Here is an 18,737-nt window from a genome sequence, read left to right as displayed (position 1 = left end):
CTTGCTGCCGTCATGGCTGAGGCCGCACCCCCCGGCACCGCCCCCGGCACCGCCCCGGCCTCAGCCCCGGCCCCCGCCTCGGCTCCCGCCTCTAAGGCCGCCGCCAAGAGGCCGAAGAAGGCGGCGAGCGGCTCCAAATCCCGCAAGCCCGCGGGGCCCAGCGTCACCGGGCTGATCATCAAGGCCATGTCCGACTCCACGGAGCGCAGGGGGCTCTCGCTCGCCGCGCTCAGGAAGACGTTGAGGTGTGGCGGCTACGATGTGGAGAGGAACAGCAGCCGCATCAAGCTGGCGCTAAAAAGCCTTGTCGGCAAAGGCACCCTGGTGCAGACCAGAGGTGCAGGTGCGTCTGGCTCTTTTCGCCTCAACAAGAAACCTGAAGAAGAGAAGGAAAAGGCTCCTAAGAAGAAAAGAGCTGCAGCAAGCAAGCCCAAGAAGCCTGCTAGCACTGCCAAGAAAGCAGAGACAGCAAAAAAGAGACCCAAGAAAGTTAAGCCTGCAGCCAAGAAAGCAGCCAAGAACACGAAGAAGGCGACTAAGGCTGCCAAGCCCAAGAAAGAGGTGGCAGCAGTGAAGAGCCCGGCAAAAGCAGTGAAGCCTAAGGCAGCCAAGTCTAAGGCAGCCAAGGCGAAAGCAGCCAAGGGGAGGAAGGCAGGGGGCAAGAAGAAGTAAGGCCCACGTGCAAATAGTGTTGCTTGGCATTTAAACCCAACGGCTCTTTTAAGAGCCACACACGTTTGCTTAAATGGGCTGAAATGCTGTGGCTGCCACCGTTTTGGGGAAGGTTAAGCGGGGAGGCATGTGGGAGAAAAGCGATCTGTTGGCGAACGTGTGGTTTCAGTTCGGGAACAACTCAAGAGGCGCTTGAATTGGTTGTGGGAGGGTACCAGTCGACAAGGCGCAGTATTTGGTTACCTAAGGGGTGAGCTGCCTCCTCGGAGCGCTGTCAGATCCGCCCCAGAGCTAGGTAAGGCAGCGCGGGGCTGATATTAGTGCACGCAGCTGAACTTTAAGACTGTCTGAAAAAAGTACTTTGGAAGCTATCGCGGGCATTTACTACTTTTATGGAGTTCAAGCTCTTTTTAGGAAAATGTGGGTGGCTCTGAAAAGAGCCTTTGGGTTTCTCTTGATAAAACTTCCTGGGCTTGGTTCTTCGGCGCTCACTTGGCTTTAGCCTTGTGGCTGTCGGTCTTCTTGGGCAGCAGCACGGCCTGGATGTTGGGCAGCACGCCGCCCTGCGCGATCGTCACCTTGCCCAGCAGCTTGTTGAGCTCCTCGTCGTTGCGGATGGCGAGCTGCAGGTGGCGGGGGATGATGCGCGTCTTCTTGTTGTCGCGGGCCGCGTTGCCCGCCAGCTCCAGGATCTCGGCCGTCAGGTACTCCAGCACGGCCGCCAGGTACACGGGCGCGCCGGCGCCCACGCGCTCCGCGTAGTTGCCCTTGCGCAGCAGGCGGTGCACGCGGCCCACGGGGAACTGCAGCCCGGCCCGCGACGAGCGCGACTTGGCCTTGGCCCGCGCCTTACCGCCCTGCTTGCCGCGACCAGACATCTCCGCAACACAACTGCCGCCGTCAAAATTGGGAAATATAATGAAAGACTGTCAGAGCTCGGCCTTATATACCCTCTCAGAGAAAGGAACGACTTTCGATTGGCTGAAAAAGGGATGTACCTGAAAGAGCCAATGAGTACGCGGATCTAAATTTGACCAATAGAAATGAACGACGAAGAGCTATCACTGCAAAAACTTTTCTCAGCCAATAACAACTTAGACTACATGAAACCTAATTTGCATAACCGCACTATAAATTCGGGCACTCACGCCAGGAGCACGTTTACGATCTGACGTATCGTTGCTGTTGTTGTGGTGAGGCATTTGCTATCATGCCCGAGCCAGCCAAGTCCGCCCCCGCGCCCAAGAAGGGCTCCAAGAAGGCGGTGACCAAGACGCAGAAGAAGGGCGACAAGAAACGGCGTAAGAGTCGTAAAGAGAGCTATTCCATCTACGTGTACAAGGTGCTGAAGCAGGTGCACCCCGACACGGGCATCTCGTCCAAGGCCATGGGCATCATGAACTCGTTCGTCAACGACATCTTCGAGCGCATCGCCGGCGAGGCGTCTCGCCTGGCGCACTACAACAAGCGCTCCACCATCACGTCGCGGGAGATCCAGACGGCCGTGCGGCTGCTGCTGCCCGGCGAGCTGGCCAAGCACGCCGTGTCCGAGGGCACCAAGGCTGTCACCAAGTACACCAGCTCCAAGTAAGGTGCTTGTGCGCCCTGTATCAGATATTCTCGACCCAAAGGCTCTTTTAAGAGCCACCCACCTTTTCAGTAAAAGAGCTGATGCTGCGTGCAGCGGTTCTTCCGTGTCCCGTCTATTATATTTTTTTCAAGGGGACGGGGTGGGGGGGGGGACTGGGACAGTCTGTTACGGTATAAAGGCACGATAAACAAAAAGAAAAGCAAAGTGTGATTGGTTTGTGATGAACGAGTTCTTCACCTGCTACAAGGGAGCCGAGGATTCACAATTTCTAAAAAAATCGTGGCAGCTTGCTATTGGTATTTGCTGTAAGCGGGTGCTGTGTTAGACAAGTGAATTGTGTCCATGGTGACTCAGAACAGCCGAAAATTACCTGTTCCTGATCGCTAGTACGTGGTGTATCGTAAACTGCAAAGTCGCCACACAGGTCGCGCCAAGCACAGGCTGCCACCCGCCGCTCTTTCCCGGCTTTCGTCCCTCTCTCTCCAGCGCCGTTTCCCCACACCCCCCAAACTCCGCCGCAGAGCAGGGCACAGAGCAGGAAGCGGGCGGGCAGAGCCGGGGCCGCGCCGCCGCCGCGCTCGGTCCGACCTGAGTGAGGACTGCACGGAGCCTCTCTGCCCTCCCTCCCCTCCAGGGCGGTCCCAGCAGCGCCACACGCTCCTCCCCACACGGCACTGATTGGTGGCGCTCGCGGCTCGCAGCCCGCGCTCCCTTCACCGGCCGCGCTCCCCGCAAGAGCCCCAGCGCTCCCACCGTGCCGGGGCAGCAGCCGGGAGCGCTTTGCTTCGGCCACACGCATCGGCTGATGCTGCGCCCTCAGCCTTTCTGCCGCTCCCCTGAACCGATCGCGGCTACTCTGAGCGGGAAGAAACCGCAAGCCCGAAGGGAATGAAGGGGCTGCCGACCGCAGCTTCAGCCAGCAGTCCAGAGGCCGGGGATGAAGGCGGGAGGAGCGGGTTTGGGAAAACGGGAGCGAGCCCGAGGCGTGAGCGACGAGACGGCGCCGCACTGCTCGCCTGCGGAGCTGCCGCCGCCGTGAGCTCAGCAAAGCGCGGGCGGAACGGGGAGGGGGCGGGGCGAGGGGAGGGCGCGATTCCCGGCGGGAGGCGGGGCTTTCCCGGGGCTCGCGCCAAGAGTCCAATGGCAGCCGGCCGGTCTCGCGCGGGCGGCCAATCGGCGCGGGCGCTCGGGCTATAAATAGGAGCGCGGGAGAGCCGTTAGTGTATTGTTAGCTGTGGTTAGCGAGTGATTGTGAGTGCAGTTGTTTTGGAGCTATGGCGCGCACGAAGCAGACAGCGCGTAAGTCGACGGGCGGGAAGGCGCCCCGCAAGCAGCTGGCCACCAAGGCTGCCCGCAAGAGCGCGCCGGCCACGGGCGGCGTGAAGAAGCCGCACCGCTACCGGCCCGGCACGGTGGCGCTGCGCGAGATCCGGCGCTACCAGAAGTCGACGGAGCTGCTGATCCGCAAGCTGCCCTTCCAGCGGCTGGTGCGCGAGATCGCGCAGGACTTCAAGACCGACCTGCGCTTCCAGAGCTCGGCCGTGATGGCGCTGCAGGAGGCCAGCGAGGCGTACCTGGTGGGGCTCTTCGAGGACACCAACCTGTGTGCCATCCACGCCAAGCGCGTCACCATCATGCCCAAGGACATCCAGCTGGCGCGCCGCATCCGCGGCGAGCGCGCCTGAGTTTTCTGCCTGAGTCTTCCTGGCCAGGCACGGAGGCAGTTCACGAGACCCAAAGGCTCTTTTAAGAGCCACTAAATGCACAATAAAAGAGCTGTAGTGCTAGTTTGGAAAGGGTATCATTTTATTGTGTGTGTGGGGTGGATAGATTGTTGCAGGTTTGGCACGGTGTCTTAATAATTACGAACTAGTGTAAGAGCCACAACATTATGGAAAAAAATTTTACCCAAAGGTTTTTTTTACTGCTTCTATGCAAAATCGAAAGTTGTATTGCTGCCGTGATATATATATGGTTAATTTCATATTGCTACGCTCTCTACATTCATTTCCTTTATTTTCTACTGACCTTTTCAGTAGAGCCGAGGAGTATTGAAAAAGTCTCGGGAGCCAACTTCAATTGCTTTTACTCTAGACATATTTAATACGAACGGCTTGGTGACTCTTTAATGTGTCCCATAAGAGCTATGTATAGTGAAATATTCATTTGTTCTTTTAAATTACATGCCACAACACGCACGCACCAGAACGCGGTATTCGTTTCAAAGCAGCGCTCCAGCTCTTTTATTGTGCATGTAGTGGCTCTTAAAAGAGCCTTTGGGTCTCGTGAACTGCCTCCGTGCCTGGCCAGGAAGACTCAGGCAGAAAACTCAGGCGCGCTCGCCGCGGATGCGGCGCGCCAGCTGGATGTCCTTGGGCATGATGGTGACGCGCTTGGCGTGGATGGCACACAGGTTGGTGTCCTCGAACAGCCCCACCAGGTACGCCTCGCTGGCCTCCTGCAGCGCCATCACGGCCGAGCTCTGGAAGCGCAGGTCGGTCTTGAAGTCCTGCGCGATCTCGCGCACCAGCCGCTGGAAGGGCAGCTTGCGGATCAGCAGCTCCGTCGACTTCTGGTAGCGCCGGATCTCGCGCAGCGCCACCGTGCCGGGCCGGTAGCGATGCGGCTTCTTCACGCCGCCCGTGGCCGGCGCGCTCTTGCGGGCAGCCTTGGTGGCCAGCTGCTTGCGGGGCGCCTTCCCGCCCGTCGACTTACGCGCTGTCTGCTTTGTCCGCGCCATAGCTCCTAAACAACTGCACTCACAACCACTCCCTAACCTCAGCTAACAATGCACTAACGGCTCTCCCGCGCTCCTATTTATAGCCCGAGCGCCCGCGCCGATTGGCCGCCCGCGCGAGACCGGCCGGCTGCCATTGGACTCTTGGCGCGAGCCCCGGGAAAGCCCCGCCTCCCGCCGGGAATCGCGCCCTCCCCTCGCCCCGCCCCCTCCCCGTTCCGCCCGCGCTTTGCTGAGCTCACGGCGGCGGCAGCTCCGCAGGCGAGCAGTGCGGCGCCGGCTCGTCGCTCACGCCTTGGGCTCGCTCCCGTTTTCCCAAACCCGCTCTTCCCGCCGTCATCCCTGGCCTCTGCACTGCTGGCTGAAGCTGCGGTCGGCAGCCCCTTCATTCCCTTCGGGCTTGCGGTTTCTTCCCGCTCAGAGTAGCCGCGATCGGTTCAGGGGAGCGGCAGAAAGGCTGAGGGCGCAGCATCAGCCGACGCGTCTGGCCGAAGCAAAGCGCTCCCTGCTGCTGCCCCGGCACGGTGGGAGCGCTGGGGCTCTTGCGGGGAGCGCGGCCGGTGAGGGGAGCGCGGGCTGCGAGCCGCGAGCGCCACCAATCAGTGCCGTGTGGGGAGGAGCGTGTGGCGCTGCTGGGACCGCCCTGGAGGGGAGGTGGGGCAGAGAGGCTCCGTGCAGTCCTCACTCAGGTCGGACCGAGCGCGGCGGCGGCGCGGCCCCGGCTCTGCCCGCCCGCTTCCTGCTCTGTGCCCTGCTCTGCGGCGGAGTTTGGGGGGTGTGGGGAAACGGCGCTGGAGAGAGAGGGACGAAAGCCGGGAAAGAGCGGCGGGTGGCAACCTGTGCTTGGCGCGACCTGCGGCGGAACTGTGCTGGTCGGGGGCAGAGCCGAGCAGCTTTTCGCTTTCCTTCTCCCGGCCGCCCGCTATAACACAGCGGGGATAGTGAAGGATATTAGGGCAGTCATCTCGCAGTCTTTGGCTAAAGGCTAATGAACAATAAACAAGAGGACGGGGTAGTCTGTAAGGACCTGTGCTTTGAATGCTCTCGATTCAGCTTTCCGGTCGAGTAGCTCAACAAATAAACACATGATAGCGGTCAGGAACACAATTATTCCGGCCGTTTAGAGACACCACCGACAGTATTCATTTATTATCTAAGCTGCCGGCCCCAAAATAAACATAACCCCAAAAGCAAGCTACTACGGGTTTTTAGACGAATCATGAGCATCATCGGCTCCATTAAGGTAGACGTGGCAGTTTTGCAACAATGCACAATTTTCTCTAACTTACGGGGCCTTCACACCGTAACAAACCGTTTCAGTCCCCACCCTTAGTCCCGAAAACAAAAAATTGGACGCAGAACGAGGAAGAACCGCTGCACACAGCATCAGCTCTTTTACTGAAAAGGTGGGTGGCTCTTAAAAGAGCCTTTGGGTTAAACGGTATTTGCAGAAGACGTTTACTTGGAGCTGGTGTACTTGGTGACAGCCTTGGTGCCCTCGGACACGGCGTGCTTGGCCAGCTCGCCGGGCAGCAGCAGCCGCACGGCCGTCTGGATCTCCCGCGACGTGATGGTGGAGCGCTTGTTGTAGTGCGCCAGGCGAGACGCCTCGCCGGCGATACGCTCGAAGATGTCGTTGACGAACGAGTTCATGATGCCCATGGCCTTGGACGAGATGCCCGTGTCGGGGTGCACCTGCTTCAGCACCTTGTACACGTAGATCGAGTAGCTCTCCTTGCGGCTCTTCTTGCGCTTCTTGTCGCCCTTCTTCTGCGTCTTGGTCACCGCCTTCTTGGAGCCCTTCTTGGGCGCGGGGGCAGACTTGGCTGGCTCGGGCATGGCTGCAAGAACGAGACTCTCACTCTCCTAACACGATAACCAACTACACACAACGGCGACACCGATGCGGCAGCCGGCTTTATAGCAGCTCTGCCGACAGCGCCGCATCGCTATTGGCTCTCGTTCGGCTCTTCGCCCAGCGCCGAGCCTCGCGATTGGACGCGTCTCGATTCGCCTTCTCATTGGCTGTGGGATAAGTTCTTTTTTCTCAGCCAATCAAAACACGCAATGCCGATCATCCCGAGTTGTATATAAAGCAGGGGTCTCAGTAACTCTGCAAATTCTTCCGTGTCACCGGAGTTGCTGATATTGCTGCTGAATCGCTGCTGAGTTGCTGCTGTCGCTGAAATGTCTGGTCGCGGCAAGCAGGGCGGCAAGGCCCGGGCCAAGGCCAAGTCGCGCTCGTCGCGGGCCGGGCTGCAGTTCCCCGTGGGCCGCGTGCACCGCCTGCTGCGCAAGGGCAACTACGCGGAGCGCGTGGGCGCCGGCGCGCCCGTGTACCTGGCGGCCGTGCTGGAGTACCTGACGGCCGAGATCCTGGAGCTGGCGGGCAACGCGGCCCGCGACAACAAGAAGACGCGCATCATCCCCCGCCACCTGCAGCTCGCCATCCGCAACGACGAGGAGCTCAACAAGCTGCTGGGCAAGGTGACGATCGCGCAGGGCGGCGTGCTGCCCAACATCCAGGCCGTGCTGCTGCCCAAGAAGACCGACAGCCACAAGGCTAAAGCCAAGTGAGCGCCGAAGAACCAAGCCCAGGAAGTTTTATCAAGAGAAACCCAAAGGCTCTTTTCAGAGCCACCCACTACCTCAGTAAAGAGCTAAATTGCTTCATAATATTGCAAAATTTTTAGTGTAACTGTTTATCATATCTCCCTGCTCCCATCATTCCCTCCCCCCTTCTCACAGTGTTATCATAATGTGGGATCGCTGCCCTGACTGTCTATCCCCCGTATTTCACACATTTGTAATCTGCTGTCTGTAATCATTTGATTCTAGAGATTCGAAATGTCTGCAGGCATTTCAAGTTTTCGCTGAAATAAACATCACAAGAGGAAAGCAAAAGCATTCTCTCAGCATCAACTCTCGCGCCAAGCTCATCCACATTCCAATCTCGGCATAAGTAACGGTAAAAAATCCAATTTCAGCTCTTTTAAAGAAAACGTGGGTGGCTCTTAAAAGAGCCGTTGGGTTTAAAAGCAAGGGAAGGTTTTTCTTCAGTGGGGGCTCACTTCTTTTTCGGTGCTGCCTTCTTTGCCTTGGCTACTTTTGCCTTAGCAGCTTTCGGCTTGGCCACTTTGGGCTTCACTGCCTTTGCCTTAGCCGGGCTCTTTGCTGCCACCACTTTTTTGGTCTTAGCTACCTTTGTTACTTTCTTGGGGCTCTTGGCTGCTTTCTTGGCCGCTGGCTTCTTCGGCTTCTTGGGACTTTTTGCCGTCACCGCCTTTTTAGGCTTCTTTGCGGCGCTGACGGGTTTCTTAGCCGCCGGCTTCTTAGGCTTAGTTGTAGCAGTTCTCTTCTTGGGAGCTTTTTCCTTCACTTCTCCCGGCTTCTTACTGAGGCGGAAAGACCCGGAGGCGCCGGTGCCCTTGGTCTGCACCAGCGTGCCCTTGCTGACGAGGCTCTTGAGCCCCAGCTTGATGCGGCTGTTGTTCTTCTCCACATCGTAGCCGCCGGCGGCCAGCGCCTTCTTGAGCGCGGCGAGCGAGAGCCCCTTGCGCTCCTTGGAGGCGGACACGGCCTTGGTGATCAGCTCGGTGACGCTGGGCCCCGCGGGCTTGCGGGCTTTGGAGCCGCTCGCCGCCTTCTTCGGCTTCTTGGCGGCGGCCTTGGCGGCGGGGGCCGGGGCGGCGGGCGCTGCCTCAGCAGCAGGGACTGGCGCTGTCTCGGACATTGCGATGCTGCACGAACGCGGCTGCGGCTGCACGGCCCGAGCGCCTTTTATAGCAGCGCGGCGGGCTCTGATTGGTGGGTTGCAGAGCCCGCCCCGCCCCCTGCCCTGCTCCCTGCCGCTCGGCTTGTGTTTCTTCCCTCGCAAAAAAGTGTTTTTTTCTTAAAAAAACCACGATCGCGGCACCCCGCTTCTTAGCGTTCTTGCTTAGGACAGAGAATAGTTTTGTCTTGCGACGTTTCTTTCAGCCGAGACTTGAAATGAGTTTCAGGCAAGTCAATAATCACCGAGTTTGGGGATTGCACGCAGAGCTGGACAGAAAGATTTTTATTTCTCCTTCTGAATTAAAACTTTGTTTCTGACACCACGGTCTCAGTGACATTTCATACATGTTTCTGAGAAGGTTTTGCATCAAGGTGCTCCAAAATGGGGGTAATCTCGAGACCTTATCTTAGCGTAAATCAGCTTTGAAAAGGTGCAAATAACACAAGGCAGTCACTGAGCTCTGTATCTGGGTTATGAGGTGTTTTCCATAATACGTCTTCATCTCTTCAAAATAATGAAACCTTTGGACATAGTGCCCTGTTTAGCTCTAGTTTGAGCTGATAAAAAGTAAAAGAAAGACTTTTTTCACCAGAAACATTAACCAGAAAAGCAGCTCTCTTAATTCGTCAGCTGTCTTTAAAATCCCATAATAACATATAGAAATTCCTCCTCTGTCTCCCTAGGTTTTCTGCGTCCTTGTTTTAATATTTTAATTAACTACATTTCCATTTTTTTCTCCAAAATACTTCTTTTGGTGATGCATGGTAGATAAACCCATTTATTTGTATGTCTTTATTTTAAGGCAGTGTTTATTTCTGTGCTCACTTTTACATTATAGTTTAGGAATTTTGTCTGCCACCATCAGCAATTTTACAGAATGGAAAACAAAATAAAAGCAAAATATAGTGTAAATGTTTTCTTCATGAAAAACAGACGTAAAACTGCAGGTATTTCTTTAATAAAATAATATAATTCAAGTGACTTAATCAAACATTTTTCTCCTCAGAACTGCTGAGAGAAGCAAGGGCATGGATTTTTCCAATGCATGTGTTTTGTTATGTGGGACAAATAGAATATACATAAAAATGATTTTTTCTTTCCATGAGTTGTGTAGCAACGTGTCATATTTGAACATTTGTAGTACACTGTGGGAAAAAATGGGAGACCATGGTGATTGGTTCATATTATTGTAAAAGCAGTTATTTGGCTTCTTTCACTTTATCTGTTGATAATATAGTATCACACAGTGTCTTGTGAAGTTTTGGTGATGGTTGGGTCAATTTTAAGAACTTGTCAGTGGTACTAGATTATCTCAACTGGGTATTCTTAAAGACCATCAAGAGATGTGGTGGCATTTCAGAGAGGCTTTTTTCTAGGGAAGACAACCAGCAGAATAACATCATGTAAAAGAGGTTAAAAACCCAGAAGGTTACATGGATTTTTTTTCCTGATGCTGTATTTCATGGTAGTTTCACCTGCTGAACGTGCCATGAATTTTGGGTTGTGAACTAGATTGTCACAGAAGTGAATCTCTTGGGAAGGATACACACCACTGGGGAGAAATTTCTGGGTGATAATTTTGTAGCATACATATTTCCTTCAAATTCTCTATGTTAATCCATTCTAATCACTCAGAGTCCCTAGCAGCTTTACCTTTAAATTATTTTGACGCCTTGAAAATGCATTTTCCTGGGTTTAGGTTAGGCCTCTATCCTTCTTCCAAACACCTGATGTAGCAGCACAGTCCTGGTGCATTCTATATGATTTCCTAAAAGCTCCTTTTCCTGGTCCTCCAAGATTTGACCACCTATCTGGACTTTTTAAATTTTCTTTTCCACAACCATAGACAGTTTTAGGCTCAGAAAAGAAGGAAATTGAAAGACATCTTGCAAAGATTATCAGGTGGAGCAGGGGCAGGAGAAGTAAGTTTAATTCCTTGAATTCATTAGGTGAATTTCTTTAAAAAAAAAAAAAAAGTTAATTGCTTCAAATATTACTGTCAAGAAAAAAGATCTTAACTTTTTTTCCTGATATGAAGCTTTGTTCAATGATGTACTCAGTTAAATCAAAATTACTTTTGTCTTCTATTTTTCTCTAAAAACATAGTCAAGCTAATAGAACATTTATTGAATACCAATTGGCCTTGAGATGATTGGCTGAAGGATCAGGAGCACAGGTAGTGATTTCCTTGGTCCTTCTAGTAATAGAACACTTATTAAATACAGCGAACTGAGATATTTGGTCATGGTGTACCATGAGGAAGATTTCTCCTTCTTTTGGAAACCTAACAAGTAGGACTGGCACCTTCTGTAACAGGTATGAGGCCCTGGAAGTAGGCCAGACAACGGATGAGATGAGCCCTTCTGGGACAGAGGGGCCTCCTAAACCAACACCATCCATACCCTGCATCAAGAACTCCTCAGTTAAGAGGAAAAGAAGGGTGATTGGAACTGAAGACTCCTTCCTACATGGAACCCAGGGCATGATATGTTGGCCAGACTGGTTCTCACAGGTCACGCACAGAGTTAGAGTGAATGGGGTAACATCAGGCTGGCTGATGTGGGGTTCTGCAGATCTCCATTTTTAGACAGTTCTCTTCAATATCTTCATTACTAACTGGGATGCAGGGCTCAAAGGAATACAATGTTTGCCAATGACACTGAACTGGGAGGACCCATCAACTCATTCAAGTGCAGGCAGGCCCTGCAGAGAGACCTCAGCTAATGAGTGTGATGGACAATCATCAACCACACGAAGTTAACGAGGGTGAGTGCTGGAATCTGCACCTGAGATAGGGCAGTCCTAGTTGTGTGTGCAGACTGGGGAATGAGAGGGTGGAGAGCACTGCTGTGGAAAGGGACCTGGGTGTCCTGGTTGATGACTAGTTGAACATGAGCCAGCAGTGCCCTGGCAGCCAGGAGGGCCAAGAGTGTCCTGGGGCCATCAGGCACAGCATCACCAGCTGGGCAAGGGAGAGGAGTGTTCTGCTCTGCTCTGCACTGGGGCAGCCTCACCTCAAGTGCTGGGGGCAGTTTTGGGTGCCACAATATAAAAAAGGCATTAAGCGATCAAAGAGCATCTGGAGGAGAGCCACAATGATGGTGAAGGATCTTTAGGGGAAGTCTTATGAGGAGGGCCAGAGGACACTTGGTCTGTTCAGCTTTGAGAAGAGAAGACTGAGGGGAGACCTCATCACAGTCTGAAGCTTCTTCATGAGGGGAAGTGGAGGGCCAGATACAGATCTCTTCACTCCTCTGACCACTGACAGGACTAAAGGAAACAGCATGAAGCTGCATCAGTGACATTTTGGTTGGATATTAGGAAAATATTCTCCACCCAGGGGGTGACTGGGCACTGGAACAGCTCCCCAGGGAAGTGGTCACAGCACCAAGTCTAGCAGAGTTCAAGAAGCATTTGGGCAAGGCTCTCAGCTGCCTGGTGTGCTGCCTGGTGTGTCCTGCACAGGACCAGCAGTTGGACTTGATGATCCTGATGGGTTCCATCCAACTCAGCATGTTCTAGGACGTTAAGATTCTATGAAATTTTTCCAAAGTTCAGTCAGGAATTCAATGTCTCCTTTTTCTCCTATTCTGGTATGGATAAATGCATTCAGGAAGATGTTTTTATGTGCCCATGTGACTTGGTGTCCCATGGAATCACAGCATGATTTGTGTTGGAGGGATCCTACGAAGATTATCTAGACCAACTTCTTTGTCATTGGCAAGGACCAGGTTGCTTGAAGACTATCACACCTCACTTTGAAATCTTCTACTGAAAGCATCAACAGCTTCTCTTGCCAACCTGTTCCAGTGTGTTCCACCACCTTCATAATGAAAAACTTCTTTGGAACCTATCTAAATCTACCTTCTTTCATATTTAAAACCTTGCTTCTTGCCCTGTCACTACAGGACTTGTGTGGCTAGCACAGGTTTTTCCCATGAGAAGTTTTCTTGTGTTTTGTAAATAAAGATAAAGTTTGGATGTTTTTGGAACAGTGTCCCAGAACTTGGGCAGTGCAGGCCTGGCCAATCAGGCCTGGGGGAAGGCTTCTGACTGACCAATCTGGGTGACTTTTGAGAACTCTCTATATGTGATGAAATCAAAACAATAAAGGTCATTCCTTCTTGCCACTGAGAACTGATGCATTCATTACTCTGCTAGCTGCTCAACAGCGACAGACTTGGTGCAAAGTCTTTATCTTTCTTATAAGTGCTCTTCTTATATTGAAAGGCCACACTGAGATCTCCCCAGAGCCTTGTCTTCTCCAGGTCAAGCAACCTGTAGAAGATGCTTTGCCAGCCTTCCTTCATGGGAGAGGTGTTCTAGCTACCTGGTCATCTTCATGACCCTTCTCTGGACCTCCTGCAAGACTTCCTTGTGCTGGGGACTCCAGAGGTGGATGCAGTGCTCCAGGTGAGCTCTCATTAGAGTGTAGTGAATGAAGAGAATCACCCTCCTCAACCTGCTAGCCATGCTTATTTTTATGTAGCCAAGGAGACAGCCGGCTCCCTGAGCTGCAAATGCACATCCTCATGTCCAATTTTGCCTCCACCCATGACTCCAACTGTTTCTGTGCAGGGCTGATAGCAGTCAGTTCAACCTGCAATCTGTACTAATATTTGGAATGGCCTGACCTGGCTGCAGGGCTGTGTATTTGACCTTGTTGAACTTCATAAGGTTCACATGGTGACACTCCTCGAGCCTGTCAAAGTCCCTCTGCATGGTGTCTCTTCCCTCCAGTGAATCAATGGCACCACTGCACCTGATGTCACCCACAAACTCGCTGAGGGTGCAATCCATCCCTATTGATGAAGATATTAAACAATATCTGTGTTACAACTATATCTGCCAATGCCCTGGGGACCCTGGGATGAATCCTGTTGGGTGCCATGGATCTGTGTATGTTTTGGTTCCTCAGGTGGTCTTGAACCTGATCTTTTCTTACAGTAGGTGGGGCTTTTTTCCCCTAGTCTATGCCTCGAGGTTCATGGACTTAGGAGATGGGAAAGAGAGACTGCCAGAAAACTGAGGCAAAAAATTTGTTGAGTACCTCAGTCTTCTCTATACTAAATCTCCTTTCTCTTCTATTGGGAGTACATTTTCTCTTCATTTCTTCCCTACAGGATACTGCCAACTATCACTTGGACATACTTAAGGCAGGTGGTCAGTGCAGCTCATCTTTGACTCACTGGTCCTCCTGGGGTGCCTTTATCTCCTCAAGATATGATGCATTTGCCTCTTCCACTAGCTTTCTCCTTGTCCATCTCACTCAGATGACTTGAAGCAAGGTAGTGAGAGGGGTTACTACTCTGTTTAGTTGGACAAACTAAAGAAGAAATTGTCTTCTCTAGTGCTTTAGAACACCCATCCTAAGCTTTTCTTGTCTATTGAGGCTGACCATGACAATGTCCAGAACTTTCCTTGGCTGAGTTGCCACAGCTCAAAACTACATTTCAATGCCATAAATCAGGTATCTGGACACTTGGTGCAACAGGGAAGAGGTGGATGCTACATGTTCAGTAATGACAGGCATTGCTCACACACTGTAAGGAAGAAATTGTCCTTCTCTGGGAGGGAGAGTGGGAATGAGAAATTGTGGGTATGTAGCAACTTCCAGGGAATGACAAACAGGAGGCACCTCCAGATGGGTGAGGTGGATAGGAAGAATTACAGAAGGAGTAGAGGAAGAAAAGAGAACAGGCAGAACAGGCTGATAACCACTACTACTGATACCTATGATAATTTGAAGCCAGTATATGTAGAAGGAGACGTAATGTTGAATGGTGTCAGCAGTACGTCTCAGAACCACAGACTGGGAAAGGTGGGAAGGGAACACAGTGGCTCATCTGGTCCAACCTCCCTGCTCAAGCAGGGGAATCCTAGTACACATTGCACAGGATTAATTCCAGATGATTCCTGAGTATTTACAGTGAGGGAAACTCCACATCTCTGGACAATCTGTTCCAGTGTGTTATCAGCTTCACAGGAAAGAAGTTCTTCCTTATATTCAGGTGGAATTTCCTGTGCATCAGTTTCTGCCTCTTGTCTTGTTACTTGGCACTGTTGGAAACAATGTGACTTTAAAATTTTTATTTTGTCTCTCCAGTTAGGTTTGACTTGACTTTGCCTTGGGGCAAAGAATTTTCTTCAGTTTTTTAGGAGATATAGTATCACCCTAAGGAGATGGCATTAACATGCCACAGACTGGGAGCAACCCCGAAGATAACCAGAAAGATAAAGGCAATCAGCAGAACATCAGCAGGACATCAGTGGCTATCACAAACATCTACCCCAGACATCACCTCCAGCAGGGGTGAAGACATCTGATCCAGAAAAGAATGATAAAAAAAATTGAAGAATGAAAAATCTAATTAACATCAGAGGCAAGGAGATTTGGATACAATGAGAGACTGAATATCGGGGGTCACTCAACTACCGTTCAATGAAGTTTGAAACAATGTATCTTTAAGGTATTTGGATTGTATAAAATTCGGAAGAAAATCCTCTAAAAACATGTGTTCTTGGAGTATTTTCCTAGGCACTTCCTGGCCAGAAAATAAAGTAATGCCTGATTCTCTATCACTTCAAATATAGTGTTAGAGGGTTTTTGTTTTCTTCCTGATTTTCAGTGACAGCACCACTGAGAAGAGCCTGGCTCTATCCTCTTGACATCCTCCCTTCAGATACCTACATACATTGAAAGGGTCCCCTCTCAGTCATCTTTATGCAATTCAAGGGGAGCCTGATATTTTCCCAGTATCAGATATTTTAGAAAGTGATGGCATGTTGAGCTAGAAAAAGTGATCTGTGCAGAATCATGCTGATGTGTCAGGCACTGCTTGGAAGAGGCTGAATTTTATTTCATTCCTCATATCTTTGCCATCATCACTAATTTACTTGACGACAACAGATGTGTAAGTCGTGGCTATTTGAAAGGGAAGAAGACTTTACGTTAAGTCTAATTTAACTTCATAAATACATTCTTAAGTGAACAAATAAGTTCAGCAAACTTTGTGAGGAGCAGCAGGAGTGAGCTGCCCACAGAGGTGATTGAGCTGAAAGACAAAAGGGACAGCTGGGCAGGAAGGACCATTCTGTGGCCAAGGACACAGCCATGCAGCACCTACACGTGGTGACAGTGACAGGGGTTGTGACAGTGACTGGAGACAGCCACGCTGTCCTGGATCACTGGGCAAATCTGCCAGGATGAGATTGGGATGAGGCTGAACTGGAGAGGTGGAGCCAGTGGAGTCAGAGCTGCACAGGCACAGTCTGTAAGGTAAAACCTGAGACTGAATGCAATCCCAAAGTCAAGATGCTAAAACAAGTGGGTGGAGGACAAGACCCTGAGAAAACTTGAAAAACAGGTTACATTCAAGTCTGGCAAAGGGAAAGAGAGAAAAATGTCCAACCAATGAGAAGTATGTTTCTCTTATGGGAACAGAGTCCTCTTGGAAGCAGAATTACAAGCAGAACTGCAATGAAATCTTCCTGTATATCGTTACTGTGATGAATAAAGCATTTTTACTCTGCATTGTAGGTCCAGGGTTGCATTTTCCATCATGTGGAACCAGCGATGGAGACTGACCTCCCTTCCAGACGTCAGAGTTCAGGGAATCAGTTATTCCATAAATCTGAAAGCACATAAAAATTAGGAGAGGAACAGACTGGTCAAATATCTCTGTGGGCTGCTCCTGTGGGAAAGACAATACTTTACAAGAACAAACAGGTGTTAAAATCCCCGTCTTTAGATGTGTGAATGTTTTTCTTTGTCTTTCCCGTTCCCATTTCCTTCATATCAGGCAGGTACGTCCACCCTGAGCAACGAATTCAGCTTGCTCGTTTGCAGCTCTTAATAGATTTTTTATTTAGAAAGACATCAAACTAACTTCGGTGACTCATGGTTTTGTTCTGTATGGACAAAGTTTCATCTGCAACTCCCAAAGAAAAACTGATTTATACTTCCTGGGTTGATTTGGGATTGTTTTATTAGTGTGTGTGGGGGGTTTTTTGTTTGTTTTCGTGGTGGGGTCTTGTTTGTTTGTGGGTTGATTTTTGGGGTTGTTAGTTTGCGGGGTTTTGGGGTGTTTTTTTGTTTGTTTGTTCGGTTGGTTTTGGTTTGGGGTTTTTCTGTTTGGTTGGTTTTGGGTTTGGGTTTTCTGTTTGTTTTTTTTTTTTTTTCCTTTGGGGGGTTTTGTGTGTTGAGGGTTTTTTTTTTTATTTTGGGGGTTTTTGTTTCTTCGGTTTTTGTTTGTTTGTTTTTAACCGTATCTTCTGGTGCTGATTCCAGCTGTTGCTCATCATCTCTTTCCATTGCACTCAGAGATTTTCCCCATGCAAAACATTATATCCATCTCCACTAGTAGGGAGAAGACTTTAAGGGGCTATCAATGGCAGAGAGATGACACATCTGCAAAAATCCGGCGAGAAGGATGTTTCAATTCAGATTCTCTTAATCTCGGTTTAAAAAAAAAAAATCATGGGACCATGCGACTTTTCTAGATCATATGCAATCATAAGTGTTAAATTGGTTGATAAAGTATTTATGTTGGTGATGGTTGCCATAGTTTTGAGAAGAGAAAGCTCTTCATACCATCACTGAGAAGAGAAACTTTATTTCCATCTCGAGCCAAGATATTTTCACCTTAAGAGGACAATGAAATTGTTCTTGGAAAGCTAAGGATAACGCATAAGATCAACTAGAGATAACGACCGTGTTGATTATGCGAGGTGTGGCTTCACTGCCGAATCTGTGCACAGATGTGCTACTGACAGAAGGGGATGAGGAGGAATGTGCTCCTGAGTGACAGTCTGCCCGTTCTGAACAGTGGGACGAGGGTTTGGACTGCTGCAGGAAACAGTGCCAGGATGCCCCTGCGCTGCCTATGCAGACTTCTTCCTACTGTGATTCAGCCCTGAGCCTGACTGTCGCATGTTCCCCTACCCGATTTCTCCATTTGTGGGTATTTCCCGCATGGATGTGCTCTGCCGCAGGTTTCGGAAGCTGCAAATGTAAAGACGGGAAGGATCTGAGGAGGAGTGCAATACGTCCATACGACATAAGACACTGAATTTATTTCAGTAATTCCCACACGTAGAAAACTTCCACGTACAATCGCTTTTCAGTCAACACCCAGAGAAGATGGAGACTCCTTAGCGAGAGGAAAAGCAGGGGCAGGTTTGCTGTCAGCCCCCTGCAGTCCCTCCTGGACAGGACGAGCTAGCCAGGGTGCAGCGGCTGGGGAAAGGAGCTGCTCCGGGACTCAACGGGTGTGTATGCAACCCGTCTGCTTCGGCACAGACCGCTGAAGCCCGTTAAGGGTTAATTTGGGGGGGGCTGAGTATGACAGCTCAAGGGCTTCCTGCAGCGGTTCAAGAAACAGAAGGTTTTTAACCCCCTAACACCAGTGTTCCCAGAAGGGAGTAGCCAGATGAGACAGATACAAATTCGTCGCGGAAATGTGTGTTTAATTAACATCTCAGCCGCAAAGCCGGGCGCGGAGAGAAGTCGGGAGAGCCTCCGGGAGTAAAGCACGGCAGGACGCGGCGCTGGGGCCAGAGCGGAACGAGCCGCGGCTTTAGGCAGAGCGCTGTCGCCGAGTTCCTGATGCAGTGGGCACTTTCGTGACCAGCTCGTCTTCCCTGGGCTGAGCAGGGATGGGTTTGATAGTCTTGAGAGCCTCGGGCAAGGAGGGCAGCGCAGTGCTCGGCAAGCGGGAATGCTGAAGATTGTCACCCTGCCCTGCGCTGCCGCGGCTTGTGCGAGCTCGACCGAGGAAACACAGAATGAAACTGGTAAATAAATGATGATCTAGTGAATTGTACAATACATCCACTCTCACGTCAAGTGACCTGATGTCTCCTCCCAAGTGCTCGAGAGTCCCAGCACAGGGTACTTATTACAGTGACTTCTCCACAGTCCATTGCTGTGCTCAGCGTACACATCCTTCACTTTCTAAACG

At 51.0% G+C, this 18,737-nt stretch overlaps 8 protein-coding genes across 8 annotated transcripts; 4 read left to right on the top strand and 4 right to left on the bottom strand.

Moving 5' to 3' along the window:
• LOC146443656 (histone H1.01-like) lies at positions 1–1,002 on the top strand. Its single transcript, XM_085047840.1, has one exon. It carries the CDS (start codon positions 13–15, stop codon positions 670–672), a length of 660 nt encoding a protein of 219 aa, XP_084903966.1. The 5' UTR covers positions 1–12; the 3' UTR covers positions 673–1,002.
• Positions 1,003–1,018: 16 nt separating this feature from the next.
• On the bottom strand, positions 1,019–1,578 carry LOC146443655 (histone H2A-IV). The gene has a single exon (XM_085047851.1). It carries the CDS (start codon positions 1,548–1,550, stop codon positions 1,161–1,163), a length of 390 nt encoding a protein of 129 aa, XP_084903977.1. The 5' UTR covers positions 1,551–1,578; the 3' UTR covers positions 1,019–1,160.
• A 250-nt stretch (positions 1,579–1,828) lies between these two features.
• Positions 1,829–2,352, top strand: LOC146443654 (histone H2B 5). The gene has a single exon (XM_085047861.1). The coding sequence runs from the start codon at positions 1,883–1,885 to the stop codon at positions 2,261–2,263; it is 381 nt and encodes a 126-aa protein (XP_084903987.1). The 5' UTR covers positions 1,829–1,882; the 3' UTR covers positions 2,264–2,352.
• Positions 2,353–3,501: 1,149 nt separating this feature from the next.
• Positions 3,502–4,046, top strand: LOC146443653 (histone H3). The gene has a single exon (XM_085079775.1). The coding sequence runs from the start codon at positions 3,538–3,540 to the stop codon at positions 3,946–3,948; it is 411 nt and encodes a 136-aa protein (XP_084935901.1). The 5' UTR covers positions 3,502–3,537; the 3' UTR covers positions 3,949–4,046.
• A 355-nt stretch (positions 4,047–4,401) lies between these two features.
• On the bottom strand, positions 4,402–5,003 carry LOC146443652 (histone H3). The gene has a single exon (XM_085079763.1). The coding sequence runs from the start codon at positions 5,001–5,003 to the stop codon at positions 4,593–4,595; it is 411 nt and encodes a 136-aa protein (XP_084935889.1). The 3' UTR covers positions 4,402–4,592.
• Positions 5,004–6,407: 1,404 nt separating this feature from the next.
• LOC146443651 (histone H2B 1/2/3/4/6) lies at positions 6,408–6,900 on the bottom strand. Its single transcript, XM_085047819.1, has one exon. It carries the CDS (start codon positions 6,837–6,839, stop codon positions 6,459–6,461), a length of 381 nt encoding a protein of 126 aa, XP_084903945.1. The 5' UTR covers positions 6,840–6,900; the 3' UTR covers positions 6,408–6,458.
• A 228-nt stretch (positions 6,901–7,128) lies between these two features.
• On the top strand, positions 7,129–7,644 carry LOC146443650 (histone H2A-IV). Its single transcript, XM_085047806.1, has one exon. The coding sequence runs from the start codon at positions 7,188–7,190 to the stop codon at positions 7,575–7,577; it is 390 nt and encodes a 129-aa protein (XP_084903932.1). The 5' UTR covers positions 7,129–7,187; the 3' UTR covers positions 7,578–7,644.
• A 316-nt stretch (positions 7,645–7,960) lies between these two features.
• Positions 7,961–8,744, bottom strand: LOC146443649 (histone H1.11L-like). Its single transcript, XM_085047794.1, has one exon. It carries the CDS (start codon positions 8,731–8,733, stop codon positions 8,068–8,070), a length of 666 nt encoding a protein of 221 aa, XP_084903920.1. The 5' UTR covers positions 8,734–8,744; the 3' UTR covers positions 7,961–8,067.
• Positions 8,745–18,737: the final 9,993 nt, after the last annotated feature.

This window comes from Lichenostomus cassidix, chromosome 1Aa (genome assembly GCF_008360975.1).
Source record: "Lichenostomus cassidix isolate B80296 chromosome 1Aa, HeHo_3.0, whole genome shotgun sequence".
NCBI classification, from domain to species: domain Eukaryota; kingdom Metazoa; phylum Chordata; class Aves; order Passeriformes; family Meliphagidae; genus Lichenostomus; species Lichenostomus cassidix.
Note: the sequence above shows the minus strand (reverse complement) of the source record. Positions and strands in the feature narration are given on the sequence as shown.

What these genes read in the sequence shown, in the direction of transcription:
- LOC146443649 (XM_085047794.1), bottom strand. Translation starts at nt 8,733, where the DNA reads ATGTCCGAGACAGCGCCAGTCCCTGCTGCTGAGGCAGCGCCCGCCGCC.
- LOC146443650 (XM_085047806.1), top strand. Translation starts at nt 7,188, where the DNA reads ATGTCTGGTCGCGGCAAGCAGGGCGGCAAGGCCCGGGCCAAGGCCAAG.
- LOC146443655 (XM_085047851.1), bottom strand. Translation starts at nt 1,550, where the DNA reads ATGTCTGGTCGCGGCAAGCAGGGCGGTAAGGCGCGGGCCAAGGCCAAG.
- LOC146443656 (XM_085047840.1), top strand. Translation starts at nt 13, where the DNA reads ATGGCTGAGGCCGCACCCCCCGGCACCGCCCCCGGCACCGCCCCGGCC.
- LOC146443654 (XM_085047861.1), top strand. Translation starts at nt 1,883, where the DNA reads ATGCCCGAGCCAGCCAAGTCCGCCCCCGCGCCCAAGAAGGGCTCCAAG.
- LOC146443651 (XM_085047819.1), bottom strand. Translation starts at nt 6,839, where the DNA reads ATGCCCGAGCCAGCCAAGTCTGCCCCCGCGCCCAAGAAGGGCTCCAAG.
- LOC146443653 (XM_085079775.1), top strand. Translation starts at nt 3,538, where the DNA reads ATGGCGCGCACGAAGCAGACAGCGCGTAAGTCGACGGGCGGGAAGGCG.
- LOC146443652 (XM_085079763.1), bottom strand. Translation starts at nt 5,003, where the DNA reads ATGGCGCGGACAAAGCAGACAGCGCGTAAGTCGACGGGCGGGAAGGCG.